Below are 17,735 nucleotides of genomic sequence, written 5' to 3' on the forward strand. Positions count from 1 at the left end.
AACGACAAATATAAAAAAACACGTGTGCTTTAGACCACACAACTGAAGTAAAACTTCTGTACAATAGTCCTGCACTGTCTCTTAGATATATATACGAAACGTAACTGGCTATGAGAGAAAGAGAGAAAGAAAATATGTGCTCGCACCTCTCTCTCTTGCTCCGTTTGTCTCGCCTGATCACACTTTTCGTAAAACTCTCGTCACGCATTCACCACCATACTCCACAAGTCAAGCGTGCGTAAAGAACTTCAATAAATTAATACATTGAAAATAAAACTCAATTATATTAAAAATAAAATTTATTATAAAAAAATCATCTCACAGCTACAATAGCATGACATCTAGGCGACAGCACGGGGTCGAACAGTTTAACTAAATAAACATTATCGAAACCATTTTCATACAAATACAATAATCTGTCCATCAGTATGACACTCTCGATAACTTGCGCTAGACACAATCTCGTAAGGTAGAACAGAACAATTTTCTTCCATTTTTCATCCGTGTTACCTAAATCTTTTAGGTGATTCTCAGGTAAGTTACCATAAAGTCCAAGTTTAAGCCGGCTGTCCGCCATCTTGAAATATTCGTCGAAATCTTTACATTTCGATCCGATTCCTTTTAACTTACCTTCGGATACAGGTAAGTCTGGTTGATAACTTTTGATTATTACCTGTAAGTTAAGCATTTTATATTATAATAACTAAATATATATCAGAAAAGAAAATGGCGTGCTTTATATTTCTGTAATTTATACTGTTCAAATTGTATTAATATTTACATTTACAAATAATGCACATACACATAGAAAATCTGTGTTCGTTGATAAAAATATGTTTGCTATAAAACTTCATGTTTTTCTGTGTGGTTACGGCAGTACAGAATATAGCCACCCCCTCTCTTCCCGTGGGTGTCGTAAGAGGCGACTAAGGGATAACACAGTTCCACTACCACCTTGGAACTTATAAAGCCGACCGATGGCGGGATAACCATCCAACTACTGGCTTTGAACTACACAGGCCGAAGACGGGCAGCAGCGTCTTCGGTGCGACAAAGCCAGTACTGCGGTCACCAACCCGCCTGTCCAGCGTGGTGACTATGGGCAACACATGAACTCACGCCATTTTCGGCGCGAACTTGTGGAGGCCTATGTCCAGCAGTGGACTGCGGTATGCTGAAGTGATGCACTTACGCTTTTACATTATTTTATATATTAAACATTTTTATTTAAGAAAAAAAAACGAGTGTTTTAGACCACACGACTGAAGTGAAACTTACGAAACGTAACTCTCTCACCCTTTCTATCTTCACTAACTTAATTTCCCTCTCAACTTCCGTTCGCCTCGCTCGATCACACTTTTCGTAACGTTTCAAAAACATCGTATGATTTAATTGAGAACCTTACCTGTAACGAAGCTCGATACAGCAAACTCTTGTCGGGTAGGTTTTGGTTGTAAGCGACGCGGTCGATCGACTGAGATGCAAGCATTCGAGCGTTGCGACCTAAATTCAATCCTGGAAATATTCATATACATACATTAATATACATTATTACAAGCATGTATTATTATATATTTAAAATATTTATTATATACTAAATATATAATAATAATAACATAGCAACAAAAAGCTGTCAGTGTCGGACCATCCTAGTTTAATAAGTACCATCCTAATTCTATACAGTTTTAGAACTGTTGGTCTGAAGTTAAACTATTGTAAAAATAAAATAAATCTCAAATTGAAAAAAAAATAGGTCGAATTGAGATTAAACCTTCGTTTCTTTTGGTTCTCGTGGGTCTCCCCACCGTGCCTCGGATAGCACGTTAAGCCGTCGGTACCGGTTGTTGTCATAAATACCGGATAGCGATCGTTACTCATTGTAGGGAACATATCCACCAACCCGAACTGAGCAGCGTGGTGGATTAAGCTCCGACTCTTTTACTTAGAAAAAGAGATCTATGCTCAACTATCAATAACGACAGTCTGAATCTTTCAAAAAAAATCGTTTTCATGTCAACACAAATTACCTCTTAAATGCTCAGCCATAGGAAACCCATAATCCAAGATATCTCTTTGATCTCGTTGGAAGACGTCAAACAATTGGTCATCTAGCGTTTCGTGTAGCAAGTGGTAACAGCAAGGTACATTTAAGACACCGGTGATGGTCTCATGAGATGTAAATATTCGTAGGGATGCTGGACCGAGGTTACCACACGTGTGTAGACCTGTAAAAAATTTACGGATAGTATGAGATCCGGCTTAAAAATATGTATGTCCAATGAGCGCGTAAGCACAGTAATAATTTACATACATATAATCACGCCTCTTTTACGTAAGGGTAGGCAGAGACCACTTCTTTCCACTTGCTACGATCCTTACATACTTGATTCGCTTCGTCCACTTTCATTATTCCCTTCATACATGCTCTTCGGTTTAGGGTACTCTTGACCTGGCCTTTTTTCAAGACGTCCCTTATTTGGTCTCGGAACGTCCGCCTAGGTCTACCCCTTCCAACTCTTCCATCCACACTCGCCTTATACACTTTTTTCGTCAATCGTCCTACACTCATTCTCTCGACATGACCAAACCATCTGAGCATACCTTTCTCAATTTTTGTCACTACATCTTCTTTCAGACCACAACGTTTCATTATTTCACTATTTCTTATTATGTCACTTAGTTTAACTCCTATTATAGTTCTTAACGCTCTCATCTCAACTGCATTTATTCTGCTTTCATGTTTCTTCTGCCATACCCAACTTTCACTTCTGTACATGAGTGCAAGCATAAAAAAAAATTACAATGACAGTTTATGCAGAACTAGCTCACCTCCCTAATTTATTTACTTTATTAATTAATGAACGTTTTCTGAACGCGATTTCATTTGGCAACCTATCAGATATATGTCAATATACGATATCTTGCATATTTACTGGATCATTTTCATCAAACACATGATATGGTATATATTCCTTACGCCGGATCTTTGACTAGGAAATCTTATGGATAAATTTGGCAATCAAAAAGTCTGCGTCAGATCCGACACGCAACTATACCATACTAACTATTAAGAATGATTACCGTGATACTTCAAAAATTTAAATATTCTATTAAGTGAATTCAATTGAAATATCCGCCAACCCGCAGTGGAGCAGCGTGGTGGATTAAGATCCGACCCTTCTCCTACATGGAGAAAGAGGCCTATGCCCAGCAGTGGGATTTTAAATACTTAATAGTGTATTAAAATAAATAAATGAATAAAAGTCAAAAATGTGAACATAAATTCACTGTATAAATATGTTACTAAACTGGCATCCTTCTATTTAGGGCCATATAGAGATATGTGCATGGAGGCAGGCATACCATAGCCGAAATTACACGGAAATAAATGTAGCAGTAATGAGTACAGCTCATTACTACGTAAATTTAAAATCTATACATTAGAAAAAAAAATGTTTTCTAGACACGGTTCTCAGGTGAGTCAGTCATTGACAAGACACTAAGGCACACACGACGGTAATTTTATAAAAAACTAGCTGACCTGGCGAACTTCGTATCACCTTATTTTTTTCTGAAATATAATAATAACATAATATATCAAAATAAAATATAGCCTATCTTTTAAGTTGGATCAAACTGCACACGGTGTGCAAATTTGACTAAAATCGGTTAAGTGGTTTAGGAGTCCATTGAGGACAAACATTGTGACACGAGATTTATATATATTAAAATATATTCTGATATCGCAGTTAAATGGAAGCAAGTGAGTTTTATAACACGTTGTATAGACATAAAAATTGTCTTATTCAAACAGTGCGAAATTAACTGACCATTACAAAAAAAAAGAGAAATTTAATCTCTAGCACTTTGTAACTATTGATGTCATACATACCAGTTAAAAGTAGTTTTACATCATCATCGGAATTTTCTGGAAAGTTTTCTCTCACTATTTCCGTGAGATCTGTGTCCTTCGTTATAAACGTTACAGCAAAGCGATGCAAATTCGAATTGATATTTTTACCAACGAATTCTTCACTGCCATTTTGTATTCGCTTTGCTATTGCGTGCCATTGTTTCTGTGTGTGTATAATTTTATAATAAATATATTAATACAAAAATATTATTTGAAAAGGGCAGAGCTGAAAATATCCTGGTGAAAATCCAGGTCCCGACTGGGGAAGTAAATCGACCTTACAGAAGATCACAGCTAAGTAATACTGCTTTCAAGCAGTGCCGTGTTCCTGTGGTGAGTAAGGTGACTACAGCTCCTGGGGGGTTTTGGGGGTAGGGTCGGCAACGCGTTTGGGATGTTTCTTTTGTTGCAGGTGTCTATAGGCTACGTGATAGTAACAAATTAACAATGCCTCCTGTCGGACAATCGACGAGAAACCAGAGTTAATTAATTAAATTAAAATTATTAATTAATTAAAATGTATTTTTATTTAAGGTAAAAGTTATTTTTGTGATAAGATATCAATCAATAATCACACCTTAAATACATAATGCGGACACGATTGACAGGAGACAATCGATAATGCGACAAACGCGCGATTGTCGCAATTCGCTTAACGTCACTTAATGTTCACAGATAACATAAGCTAACCTGTATTATTTTCACTCTTTTCTGTGCATTATTAATAGTTTGTAGATCACAGTCGACAGTCAAACTAGGTAAATTATAAGCTAATGTCAAAGCTACGGGCAAATGTCCCTTCCCACCGCCCGCCTCCACGCAATGTGTAGCACCGGTGACGCTGGACAGTGACGCGACCAGGTGTGACATCGTTTCTACCTAAAATTATGATTTCATATTAAATGCTGAAGGCTGTTAATTTTAACACAACACAACAATTATCACTTCCAATTAAAATATAGATATACTATAATAAAATTCTCGTGTCACAATGTCAGTTACAATACTCCTCCGAAACGGCTGGACCGATTTTTATGAAATTTTGTGTGCATATCGGGTAGGTCTGAGAATCGGCCAACATTTATTTTTCATAACCCTAAATTATAAGGGAAGGGGGGGGGGTGATTAAGGTGGTTTATAGCATATATGGCAAACAACGTTTGCGGGGTAGCTAGTATAGGGATTAGATATAGTATAGGTCACTATTAGTGATAAGACCGTTTTCATTAGTTTTCATTTTCCGTACGTAATTTCAAACGAGCATTAAAGTTATAGATAAATAAATAAATATTCAAGAATTTTATTTTACTCACTTCATAGCTTTTCTTGCTTGTCATGAATTCTTTTATCCGCACTTTATGTCTGACGTCTCCGCCCCATGACTTAATCTTCTCTTGCAGGTCGTTTGTTGATATACAGTATTCATTGTTTATATTTATATAGTGAGATTGACATGCAAGCGTCCATTTTGTCAATTCATCATAACCTTGAAAAAAAATTTTTCCACATTTTTTTTAACAAATAATAAAAAGATTAACAACTAATTAATAGTATAATATTATTAACTATAGTTATTTAGATTTGTTTTTATTTTTTTTTTATAATATACTACAAAAATGACATTGACAAGTATCACATTTATTTTTTTGTCACTTTTAGGGTTCCGTTCTCAAAAGGAAAAAACGGAACCCTCTTAGGATCGATTCCGTCAGGTTGTCCGTCTGTCTGTCAAGACCCTTTTTATCAGGAGCGCGTGGAGGTATCAAGCTGAAATTCATATTATATACTCAAGTCTAGTGTCCCTTGGAGCTGTGAAAAAATCAAACTACTAAGCCAACGCAATCAAAACATTGTTATTATCATTACATATAGTTATTACATATAGCCGTTAATGCTGCAAATTTTTGATACTCGCAAGGGAATCAAAACCTACAAGGTACTTCCCGTGAGCTCAAAATCTTGAACTTTGGTACGAAGCAACGTCTTATAGCATAGATAAAGGAAAAACCGTGAAAAGCATAAATTATTAGTTAGATCATAATTATAATAAAATGTTTATAATAATTTTATACGGAACTCTCGGTGCGCGAGTCTGACTTACACTTGGCCGGTTTTTTTATCCGTAAAATGCATCAATTAATAATTGTTTGCTCGCAAACGAAAAAAAAAAGAACGACTTCAATTATACACAACAGTCTATTAAATATGCATTATAAACGATACCTAAAAAAATACTCATCATCATCTGAACTCGATTAAATTTAACGTATCATTTATGACACACACCACCTTTCGATTAAAATAAAATAATCATCGAAATAAGTCCAGCCAGTAAAAAAGTTATGAAAATACACATAATTTATTGATGGGACCTGACCTGATAACTTGTTTTTTCCTTTCTTTCTTTAAACAAATCTATATAAATATACATAAATCACTAACGCCGAGTTGCACGAAAAGAAATTAAAATTTAAGTAGTGATTAAACTAATTTAATCGCAAGAATTGTATGAAATTGTTGTGATTAAATTAGTTTAATCTCTACTTAAATTTTAATTTTCTTTCGTGCAACTCGCCGTAAGTTTGTTGCTACGTACCAAACTTGAAAACAAATGCATTAAATTGGCTATTTTGTTTTAAGATGTTTTCTAATATATTGGTGAAAAGTTGGTCAGAAAATTAGAAAATTTCAGAAAACTTAAAGATCTTTAATTCTTGCATTTCACAAGACCAGACAACTTCTGTCGGGTAAGTTAGAAAATAAATAAAAAACAAGTGTGCTTTAGTCCATATGTCTGAAGTAAAACTTCTTTAGTTACCTACAGTAATATACGAAACGTAACACTCTCTATCTTCACTAACTTATATCTCCCTCTCAACTTCCGTTCGCCTCACCCGATCACACGTTTCGTAACGTTTACGTTACGCATTCACCAGTTTACTCCCCAAGTGAAGCTTGCATAAAGAAATTTTAGTACAAAAAATAGACAAAGTAATAATTAAAACATACAAACCATTATGTTCTTTCTTTGCACATTTCCAAAACTGCTGAACAGCATCATCAATATCACAATTATCTAAGTACAGTCTCAGGTCTGTTGGCATTAGTTTCTCCCAATGATTATGTGTAAAAAATTCCACCATGTGACAATTAGCAAGCGAAAGTAGGGGTGTTAGGAATGCTATGGTTCTGTCTAACTGTTGACGGAGTTTGGATGAATTATCCATGATGGTTGAGGCTAAAAAAAAAAATTGTCTAAAAGAATAAAACTAAATTTTTATTTTTATTTTACTATTTTGCTCTGGTGTAGTGGCGAGTGTGCTTTGTTCAAATTGATTATTTTTATTTGTACAAACATTTATTTCCTGTCTGGATCTGGGTCTACAGTGGAACAGCGTGGCGGATTATGTTCCAGTCCTTTTCCTACATGGAGAAATAGGCCTATATACAGCAGCGAGATTTGACAGGTTTAACTGTGATCATCATCATCATTTCAGCCTAGTGCAGTCCACCGCTGGACAAAGGCCTCTACAAGTTCGCGCCAAAAATCGCGCGAACTCATGTGTGTTGCCCATAGTCACCACGCTGGGCAGACGGATTGGTACACTAGCCCTGTGGTCACAGGGCTAGTGATCATGAGCAAGATATTATTTTTAACCCCAAAATCATTTGTAGAAGGTTCGTAATTATATCGGTTACAGCACTGGTTTGTGGCTGTTGTGCTGGCGGTTGCAGGTTCGATCCCCGCATATGACAAATATTTTTATTAGCCATACAAATGTTTGCCTTGGTCTGGGTGTTTGTGCAGTCCTTGTGGGTCTCCCTACCTTGTCTCGGAGAGCACGTTAAGGCCATCGGTTGCAGTTGTTATCATGTGCACCTGATAGCAATTGTGACTCATAGTAGGGAATATATCCACCAACCCGCATTGGAGCAGCGTGATGGATTAAGCTTTGATCCTTCTCCTACACGTGAAAAGAGGGATGTGCTCAGCAGTGGGATATTACTGGTTGAAGCATATTTGTTGGGGGGTCCTTAAAAGTGTGACATAGTGTGACAAAGGGGGAGGGATGGTTATTGCCCATAAGTAGTCAAGGTTACTTACATATTAAAGGAGCAATTTTTTTAGAAAGAAACGTCAACACCATAAGGATTTGTGGACGGTATCTTCAATAGAGAACAGACTTTCTTATATTGCGCTCTGATAGTTTCTGCTAAGTTCAGAATATCGTGGTCTTCTGAATTTGACCGTGGGAATGTTTGAATTAGTTCTTTTACCTTCTCCAATTGTTTAATAATCTTTTCTGAATACTGTGCTTCTGATTTCTCCTGATTTTCCAAGTGATATGAAACTATGCCGAGATAGTGACCTACAAGAGATGAGAATAATATTTAAGATAACCCTGCTTAATATTTTCTATTTTTTAAAAGTAGAATACATGGCATTGGCTCATAAATAAAAATTAGTTTTACTCTATACTAATTTTCAAAGATTCACAGGTAATATTAAATCATGTTACAAATTTTATAATTTTTTATAATGTTTAATAAATTAAATTTATACCTATAATATATTGTAAAGCTTAGAATATAAGAGCTTCTGAGTTGATCGTTTTTATTACTACTTCTGTTAATTTCTGATGAAGAATTAAAAAAGTAATATCACGTAAAAATATAATTAAGGACGTACCAAGTTCTCTACCTAATTGAGCACCCCTATGGTAGCCCAAATGGTATCCTTCCGGATTTCCTCCTTCGACTCCCTCTTTGAAACCTTCCTCATAACTTTTTTCGCACTGTTTATTTTCACTCAAAAATATATTTTCAAGAATATCATTAAAATCCTTTCCTTCTGCCATTTACCCAATTTGTAGGAAATCCCCCCAAGAAAGTAATAACTTGATGGAACATAAATTGTTCAACTGTTGTTTACACAATAATAAACAAATTAACCTTAAATTCAATGCTTGGCTCATCTAAAGTTCGAAACGCAATAGACGCATTGACAGCTCAACAGCTGATATATCGAGTGCGTTCCACTGAGCGACCGCCAAGATTGTAACGCCCATGTAATCGTTCCACCTATTTAAGGCCCTTGGTCGTCGCGACCGATCGCTCGACGTCATAGATGACGTCACTGTTCGCGATACACACGCCCACAAAATATAGGTGGGTCAGAGTTGGCTTTCATTAAAACGTGGCGGGGATTTGAAAAAACAACTGTCAATGTCAAATTGTGAATATCATCAAAATACAGTGAACTATCCGAGTCATTTCCGAGTATTTAGGGCTTAGGTGGAAGAAGATAGAGTGGGTGTTGTGATCGTTGCAGTCGTTTAGTGGAACGCACCTTGTTTTTCGGGTTGTGATTTGTCCAAGGCGTTTTACTAATCAGAATTTCAGAACGCACGTGACAGTTGTTGTTCGGATCGGAAATGTAAAAAACCAGTAATTATAAATCGAATTGTTGCTAAGAAAATTATTCACGGCTCATACTTGAACATTTAATATGTAATAATATTTCAAACAAACTTAATTCGATTCTACTTTTTTTATTCTCAAAATAGTTAAAGTGTAAATTTTATTGATGTTTTGATATTAGATTTAAAATCACCTCATCAAAAGATGATCAAAAGTCAATAGTAATAAGTTTGACACTATTGACAGAAACATCTTTTATGGAATATTTTTAAAGAAATACCTATTTATATAAAGTAAAACTCGTAAAAGTGAAATAAATTCGGTTCAAGGTTTTTCCTGTATTTTATAAATTATTCTGTCAAAGTAACAACTTTGTAGTATAGTGTGCTGTAAGGAAGACTTAATAATTTAATATGACTCAAGTAATAGCTTTAGAAGAAGTGAAAAAACACAGAAGTAAAAGTAGTGTTTGGATAATTATTCACAACGACATTTACGATGTTTCGAAGTTTTTAGAAGAGGTAAATTTATAAAATTAATCATATTATTCTAGTAATTTAAAGAATCGTAAATAAAAACAACAGTAATTTTTTATTCACTTTCAACTTAATTTTGTAGTATACTAAGTTACTTTGATATAAAATATTAAATTTCTCAACATATATTTATCAAGAATTGAGGAAAAATATAAAATATTTTTTTAAATAAATATTACAAAAAAAAAACACCAATTGTTAAAAAAAAAATGCCAAACAAATTTGGCAAAAAATGAATACATTCATCATATAGCGCGTAGAGTGTAACATAAGCAAAGGTCAATATTACATAAGAAATTAGATCCTAGTTTAGAAATTTCATCATTTACTAGGAATAGTCTAATGTAATAGCCGTAACAGGTATCTTTTGTGAAATGAAGAGGTTTTAATATTAAAGCCAAGGTTGTGGATGGATAAAAAACAAATATAATTTTTTTTATGTCCTAGGTCACCAAAAATATATACTAGAATATTATAATTACATAAAATTATTACAGAGCTACTAGAAAGAAAAAAAAATGTGGTATTTCAATTTAAGGAGATAACAACACTGACAATTTTATATAAAAAATAATATATATATTGAATCATCTTTTTACTATGTATTTCCTCGCCATAATAAGTGAAACGTCTGAGATGCTCTGTAACTGTATTGGTCTAGGATCTCAGGCCCCCTAGACCTTTTTTTATTTTCTGAGGGTCGAAATGTGTACAATATCAGACTCAGTAAAGATATTAGCTGCTAAAGTAGTACATAAAAATTTTATGTAATAAATAGGTTGTCCCCTTACCCTACAATACCCTCCCTTACAAAATATTGTTGCAACTGTTTTTTTTTTAATTTTTTTACTTTATTATGTCAGATTTTGTTTTAATGACCTCATTTAAACTTAATATAGGCTCGATACTTTTATGTAGTTGTTGATTTACGAACGAATCCAGTCTTAAAATATTCCGTAAAATATCATACAAAAAAAGAAAAAAAAAAATAGGTCTTAGATTCTAAGTATTTTTGTGCATATTTATGTACCCATAAATATAACATAATAAAATAATGTTATAATTAGGAATATTTTCTTCATTAGTATTAACTATTACATAAGTGATAAATGATTTTGGTAATATCATTAAAAAATGTAAATTGTCATCAGCACCCTGGCGGTGAAGATGCTCTGTTGGAATATGCTGGTAAAGATGGTACACAAGGGTTTGAAGATGTGGGTCATAGTGATGATGCAAGGTTTGTTTATTATTAATTTATTACTTAAATAATCTACAAGAAGTACGTAATATAAATAAAAAAAATTATAATCAATACCTACTAAGGTCAAAAAACAAATTTTTGAAATAATATTAAGAATTGTATGTAATAATATTTAAATTGCTGTATCAACATCAATTCACACACTGCAAGTTTAATATAATGTACCTTTAGGAGTTAAAACAATATATTTTTTTACAGTTTAGCACTCGAACAATATATATTCGATATCCACAATTTTATTTATTACAAAACCAAATTACGTTTTTCTCGCTAGCCCTTGTCAAAATTTTGATCATGCGCTCTGAGGCCTTTCTAGAGCGTTCTTTAAGAAATGCCAAATTAATATGAATTTAAAAATCGTGAGAGAACTAATGTCAAATACGCCGTATACTACGGGTATCGTGCGGATATGCTTGTTTATTAGATATATATAAAAAATAATATTTTATAAATCAAATAATAAAAGTTAATAAGTCTAATACAAATAAATATAATACACATAAACAAATAATAAATGCCAGGTAGCCTACATACCTATTTCAAGTTGATTTGAGAAATAAAATGTAATAATGTATGGAGTTTATAAATGTCTGAAAATTTAAACAAAATGTATAATTATATATATAGGAGTGAACTAATAGTAAGAATTGGAAATTTAGACTAATTTTTAATTTCTTTTTCATATAGTTGTTTTTTTTTTTTTAAAGTAAAGTATAATAATGATACAGTAACTGTAAATTAATTTTATTTTCAGAGAACTTTTAAAAAAATTTAAAATTGGCACCCTGTCACCCGACGAGAGGACTAAAGATCTGACACAGTAGTAAGTATATTATTTAAAAAAAATTGGCAAAGGTAATTTTTTGTGTGAAAGTTGAATGAGTTTTATGGGAATGTAATATTTTTAGACTTTTCATTTTTATCTATATTGTAATGTTTTCAGCTTTTACTTTTAATTTATGGGTTAAAATTTTAACAATTGTATATTTTAGTGTATTTTTTACATACAAAAATGGAGGACTAATTATTCCTTCAATACTATTCTCATGTTAGGTATGACGTTTTGACATCAATATGTCAAATAAGAATTTAAATTCTAAGGGCCTGTCTACAGGTTGTGATTAAATTCAATCCTGCACATAAGGTAATGAATATAAAAGCAGGAGGTAGACCAGGTCGTGAGCCTGTTACTCTAAGAAAGATATATCTCGTAAATATTAAGGAATTCAAGGGTAAAAAAAGAATAATACGAGTATGGCAAAAACTTCCATCTGTTGGATGCAGTCATCCGTCAAATAGCGTTATCCGCAATCGGCGGTACAGGCTCTTATTAATAAATTAATCTCTTTACAGTTGTAATTCGAAAACAAGAAAAAGATTAAGGTTATGTTTTATTTGCTATTATTTTATCATCATCATCATTATTATTTTATAATATAAGTAAATTATTTTTTAATTTTTATCAATATAGTTCTCTATGGCATTTCAAAATCAGGCTTAGTTCGTTATTGGTTGTTTTAATAATAAAAATTAAAAAAGTAAAGTGTGTTTTCCAATGCTAAAAAATACTCATTTTTTAATTCAGAGAGAGATGAGGTCGCCCATAAATTGCGTCAAATGAATTTAACGATTTTTTACCTCGCCCTACTTAGTGTGACGTTACATATTTTATATCTATAAATAACTATGTATTAAATTAAAAAATCAGTTTCGATATTATTATTATTCCCATTTAAATTATTACATAAAATAGTATTAAGTTTATTTCCAACTAACTGCCCGGACAGACTTCGTTCTGTCAAAAGTTAATAGTATTTTTTTTTTCGTTTTTTCTTAGTGTACTATAATTGGAATTATATACATATAATTATAGTCTTGTAGATAAATAGGAAAGCTATCTATTGTGATATAATAATAAAAAAAATATATATTTTACAGCTCGCCATATCGGTCACAGTGTTCTATTTGTTCCGCGGCCAGGTTAATATTCTATGGATATATGTATAATTTTTCTATTTTTTAATTTATTTTTAATAAAATCAATAATCACTTTAGCTGTCCACATTTACCAAAAATGGAAAAAGCAGAAAAAACATGGAGAACATTTGATGGTGCACCAAGCAGGTTAAATTACCTCCATTCGTTTTTTTTTTTTTTTTTGGTTGAATAACATAAGCAAATAATAAAATATTACAGTCGAATTAGTGCACGAAAATCCGATTACAAAATGCCTTCCTCACCAAGAATGGAAAGAAGGGTCGAATCTATAATAGTTCCACGGGAAAGGTCTTAAATTATTTCTTTATTACTATTTTTGTGTTTATTTCATATTTATTTTATTTAAATACCTTATTAACTATGAAAGTAATACAAAAGATGGACTAAATACGCATATAGTATTATCTTCCAGTCAAGTTTTAGTCCAAACAGAAAAAAGTTTTGGACGGTAATACTAAAGAAGAAAAAATAGTTTAAAGATAATAAATAGTATATACATACAAGGTGTGCCCGCGACTTCGTTCGCGTGGAATTTAACAAAATAGTTATTGTTCAGTAAAAAAAAAAATATCGAAAATGAAAGTAGCCTAAGTTACCTTATCGCCTATCTGCCAGTGAAAGTCCCGTCAAAATTGGGCCAGCCGTTTCAGAGAGTAGCCGACACAAACAGACAGACAGACAAAAATTATAAAAAAATGTTATTTTGGTATATGTACCGTGTATACCATACGTATGGATTTAGTAAAAAGCGGTTATTTTAATGTTACAAACAGACACTCCAATTTTATTTATTTGTATAGATGAGTAACTACTCATATGTATATAGTTGAGTATTAGATAAATTTTTGATAATTTTTAGTATTTTTTGAAGTTATACTTCTTTTGATTTGTATACTTGATCAGCAATTACTCAAATATATATAGTTTGGTATAAAAATAAAACTTGTTAATTTCTAGTATTTTTTGAAGTTATACATCTTTTGGTGCGTTAGGGAAAAATGATGAATGTAAATTATTACGACGCGCGCGCACACCGTCACAAAAAAACCGACACCCTGAAGTTAGCCTAGTCGACGAAGTAGAAGTTAGCAACGTGAAGTTAGCTAGTCAATGAAGTATAACTTCTTACGTGCGTACATAAGTTCACACAAACTTTTTTTTAATTTTTTTCCCTTTTTTTTTAAATAAAGGCCAGTACGTGAAAAACCACGTCCACGTGGACAGCCATGCAATGAAAGGTTTTTCTTATATAATCCTTTAGTTTTTATATTAGTTTGAATTAATTTGATTGTCAATTAGGATAATTATCATTGATTGTATAATTTATATTAAGTACATTCGAATTTACTATCTTAAATTATATTTTTTTACTAAATACGTCACCCACTCACTTCAGTCTATCCCAGTCCAGTAGGACATAGGCATCCGCAAGTTCGCAACAAAAATGGCGTGAACTAATGTCTAATGTCGTCTTCGGTGCGACAAAGCCAGCCCTGCGGTCACCAACCCGCCTGCCCAGCGTGGTGACTATGGGCAAAACACATGAGTTCACACCATTTTTGGCTCGAACTTGTGGAGACCTATGTCCAGTAGTGGACTGCTATAGGCTGATGCGATGCGATGCGAAAATAATGTAGAATTGTAGTAAATAATATTAGTTTTTGTGGAATTAATATTAAAATAATAATTAAAAGAGATTTAAGTATGCCTGTAAAAAGTCTAAAAATATATGTAATATCTGTAAAAATGTATGTGTATAAAAATGTAGCAAATACTTGTTTGGTCCAAAATAAATAATAAATTTATTTATTTATTGAAAAGATCATTTAAATTTTATTTTAACATATTATTAATTTACTTGTAAAGGTTGTTATTATTTTTTAAGTCTACAAGAACATGGTTATGCCTAATTTATTGTATTAATAGTAGATTTAACAATTAATTAATGTATGTTAGTAAAATTATCATAAATAAATCTAGATTTTAATAATTGCATTATTTGTTTCAGCTCGAATCTAAAATGGGCGTTGCTTGCTCTTGCAGGAGCGTTAGTCCTGGGGATCGTTTTGAAGAAATATTTGGGAAGCAAATAGTTGCGTTTTCCTTTATATCGGTCCACAGTATTTAAAAAAAAAGTTAGCATTTAGCTAATGTAGTGACTAGTATTTCCAGAATAAAATTCCTCGAAATGCGACTGTTTTATGCAATATTTTTATATTAGACTGTATCGTATAATTTAGTTTTATAACTGGTTCAAAGCATTTTTATACATATTTTTTCTTTTTAATTTTCAATAATGTTGATACCCATTCAGTGTATTCTATTTTATTACATTGTTGTTTTATTTATATAAATATTTATAAATATATGTGACAATAAAATAAATGACATGGTTTTTCTTTCACTTTCTTTCACATTTCTTCATTTAAATTTGACTTTGTTTAAATAGATGAGCTCGTTCCGTACAATAACTTGTGAGCGCGTAAGCACGACTATAAAACTACACTAAAACATTCTACGAGATAAATATTTCGTATCCATTCATCTTCCTCGTTCCCTCAATGATGAGGCTCGCGACCACGAATGATATGTCTCCATTGAAGGCGATCGTAAGCAGCATGTGTAGTACGGTGCAAGCGAGGTTATTTTCTGTGTGCGATTCTATAGCTGTAAGCGGTAGTTAGTACTAATATTTAATTTTATTGACGTTTATTAGGTAAGAAACATAGTATTGGACGGTTACGCAAAAGTACGTTGGCACGTTGAACGTTTTTTGTTCAATTTCTATTTAATACATAACACAAATTTTGTTTGCGCTATTAAAACTATAAGTGCTCAACACATACTACATAATTATATTTATTTAATTACTCTATCTACATTACATAACTAGATACATAGGCATAGACAATATTTTGATACATATTCAACACATTCCCTTATCAAAATGATTTACATGCATACATCAAAACTAAACAAGTAATTGTTAAACAAGACAAATTAAGTTTATAACTGAGTGACACCTAACTGTTCAGCAGTGCAGTAGCGAGCTTATCTCGCGCCCGGGGCACAAAACCTTTTCAGCGCTACCCCCCCATTCGAAAACCATACAATAAGTCCAGCAATTTTTTGTTATGCGGATCATTTGGCGCCCCTAAAATAGCGAATAGCCCCGGGGCATGTTCCCCCCCCCCCCCCTTCCCTGCCTACCCCCTCACTACGCCATTACGAAAATTATTACTTACCGACAGTTACAACTAAAGAACTGCGTATTGAAAAGAATTTCATTCCTTATCGAATGTTATTTATTGTATTGTATAGCCCCGTACTTCTCGCAATGAGCCCGCAAAAAAACGCTGCCTCAATTCGGATGCAGTTTTCCGAGTTAATTAATAATTATAATAAGCTCATTTTGTACATCATACAGTAGAGTTATATCTAATAATGCGTTTTTACTTGACTATTTTTTCGTCGACCTACGTTATATTATACCGCATAACTTTTCACTGGGTATACCGATTTTGATGATTTTTAATTTAATCGAAAGCTGATGTTTATCGTATCACATTTAAATTTCATCGAGATCTGATAATAACTTTTTTAAGTAATCTTTGATAACGCATATTTACTTGACTATTTTTTCGTCCACCTACGTTGTATTACTTGTCGATGTAATTGAAGTCGGTTTTTTTTTTCGTTTGCAAGATTTCCATTTCAACCAACTGCAGTGAACATAGGCATCCCCAAGTTTGCGCCAGACATTATTGCTCATAGTCACCACGCTGGGCAAGTGGGTTAGTGACCGCAGGGCTGGCTCTGTGTCGCACCGAAGACGCTACTGCCCGTATTCAGCCTGTGTATTTCAAAGCCAGTAATTGGATGGTTATCTGGTCGGCTTTTTAAGTTCCAAGGCGGTAATGGAGGGGGTGGCTATTTTCTTTACTACCGTAGTGGAACTGTGTTATTTTATCCCTTAGTAGCCTCTTACAATACTCACGGGAAGATCAGGGGTTGTTGTATTCTTTACTGCCCGTAACAGTACAGCAAATATTACAATGAAAAGCCAGTTTTAATCAATTGTGCATTTTCACTGTATAATTACTAGTGTAGATGTATACAGTAAAATATAAGAAATTAATTACTTTTACTTAAGTAATTTAAATATTTATCATAATCACAAATTGGAATTAACTTCTTATTACTAAAAGTGGCACTTTGTACGAAATTTCTCTTGAATTTTTTTTTTTATATTAAACATTATACCTACATGTTTACAATTCACAACTTAAGAACTAAATATTTACAGACAGTTTTGGTATAAATCATGTCCACGTGGAATTGTGCCAAGAATGCTGAATTGAATTAAAATTGGGTTACATAATAAATCGGAAACAATTGAAATGAAACCTTAAATAAAATAAGATTTTCGGCTTTTAAGGTCTGTTCCTATTCACTCCTGTATTATTTCAATCATCCTGTATTTTATCAAATTTTATTAATTTATTTAAATTGTGACATGAAAGTAAAATTAACACATCTATGTTTTAATATTTGCTTAATTTGAATGACGATAATACTCCTTATTTAAAAACTAGTTGTGTCC

At 32.7% G+C, this 17,735-nt stretch overlaps 2 protein-coding genes across 3 annotated transcripts; one reads left to right on the forward strand and one right to left on the reverse strand.

Annotated features, from left to right (window-relative positions):
* Nucleotides 1-287: 287 nt before the first annotated feature.
* LOC123660842 (probable methyltransferase-like protein 25) lies at nucleotides 288-8,076 on the reverse strand. Its single transcript, XM_045595871.1, has 8 exons — nucleotides 8,019-8,076; nucleotides 6,927-7,151; nucleotides 5,227-5,399; nucleotides 4,604-4,792; nucleotides 3,893-4,076; nucleotides 2,028-2,225; nucleotides 1,406-1,515; nucleotides 288-673 (listed from the first exon to the last, which is right to left on the reverse strand). The coding sequence occupies exons 1-8, from the start codon at nucleotides 8,059-8,061 to the stop codon at nucleotides 314-316; spliced, it is 1,482 nt and encodes a 493-aa protein (XP_045451827.1). The 5' UTR covers nucleotides 8,062-8,076; the 3' UTR covers nucleotides 288-313.
* Nucleotides 8,077-9,557: 1,481 nt separating this feature from the next.
* On the forward strand, nucleotides 9,558-15,332 carry LOC123660843 (cytochrome b5-like). Of its 2 annotated transcripts, XM_045595872.1 has the most exons (4): nucleotides 9,558-9,855; nucleotides 11,022-11,110; nucleotides 11,889-11,957; nucleotides 15,141-15,332. In XM_045595872.1, the coding sequence occupies exons 1-4, from the start codon at nucleotides 9,748-9,750 to the stop codon at nucleotides 15,223-15,225; spliced, it is 351 nt and encodes a 116-aa protein (XP_045451828.1). In that variant the 5' UTR covers nucleotides 9,558-9,747; the 3' UTR covers nucleotides 15,226-15,332. The 2 variants fall into 2 exon arrangements, with proteins under 2 accessions (XP_045451828.1, XP_045451829.1); XM_045595873.1 differs by lacking the exon at nucleotides 11,889-11,957.
* Nucleotides 15,333-17,735: the final 2,403 nt, after the last annotated feature.

Source organism: Melitaea cinxia, chromosome 16 (genome assembly GCF_905220565.1).
Source record: "Melitaea cinxia chromosome 16, ilMelCinx1.1, whole genome shotgun sequence".
Classification (NCBI taxonomy): Eukaryota; Metazoa; Arthropoda; class Insecta; order Lepidoptera; family Nymphalidae; genus Melitaea; species Melitaea cinxia.

Excerpts from the sequence above, each read along its gene's own strand:
- LOC123660842 (XM_045595871.1), bottom strand. The coding sequence starts at position 8,061 with ATGGTGTTGACGTTTCTTTCTAAAAAAATTGCTCCTTTAATAT. Across the intron at positions 4,793-5,226 it reads CAAGCAAGAAAAGCTATGAA|GTAGAAACGATGTCACACCT; the intron begins GTGAGTAAAATA and ends TCATAATTTTAG. Across the intron at positions 4,077-4,603 it reads AAAGAGTGAAAATAATACAG|AAACAATGGCACGCAATAGC; the intron begins GTTAGCTTATGT and ends ATACACACACAG.
- LOC123660843 (XM_045595872.1), top strand. The coding sequence starts at position 9,748 with ATGACTCAAGTAATAGCTTTAGAAGAAGTGAAAAAACACAGAAGTAAA. Across the intron at positions 11,111-11,888 it reads GGTCATAGTGATGATGCAAG|AGAACTTTTAAAAAAATTTA; the intron begins GTTTGTTTATTA and ends TTTTATTTTCAG. Across the intron at positions 11,958-15,140 it reads ACTAAAGATCTGACACAGTA|CTCGAATCTAAAATGGGCGT; the intron begins GTAAGTATATTA and ends TATTTGTTTCAG.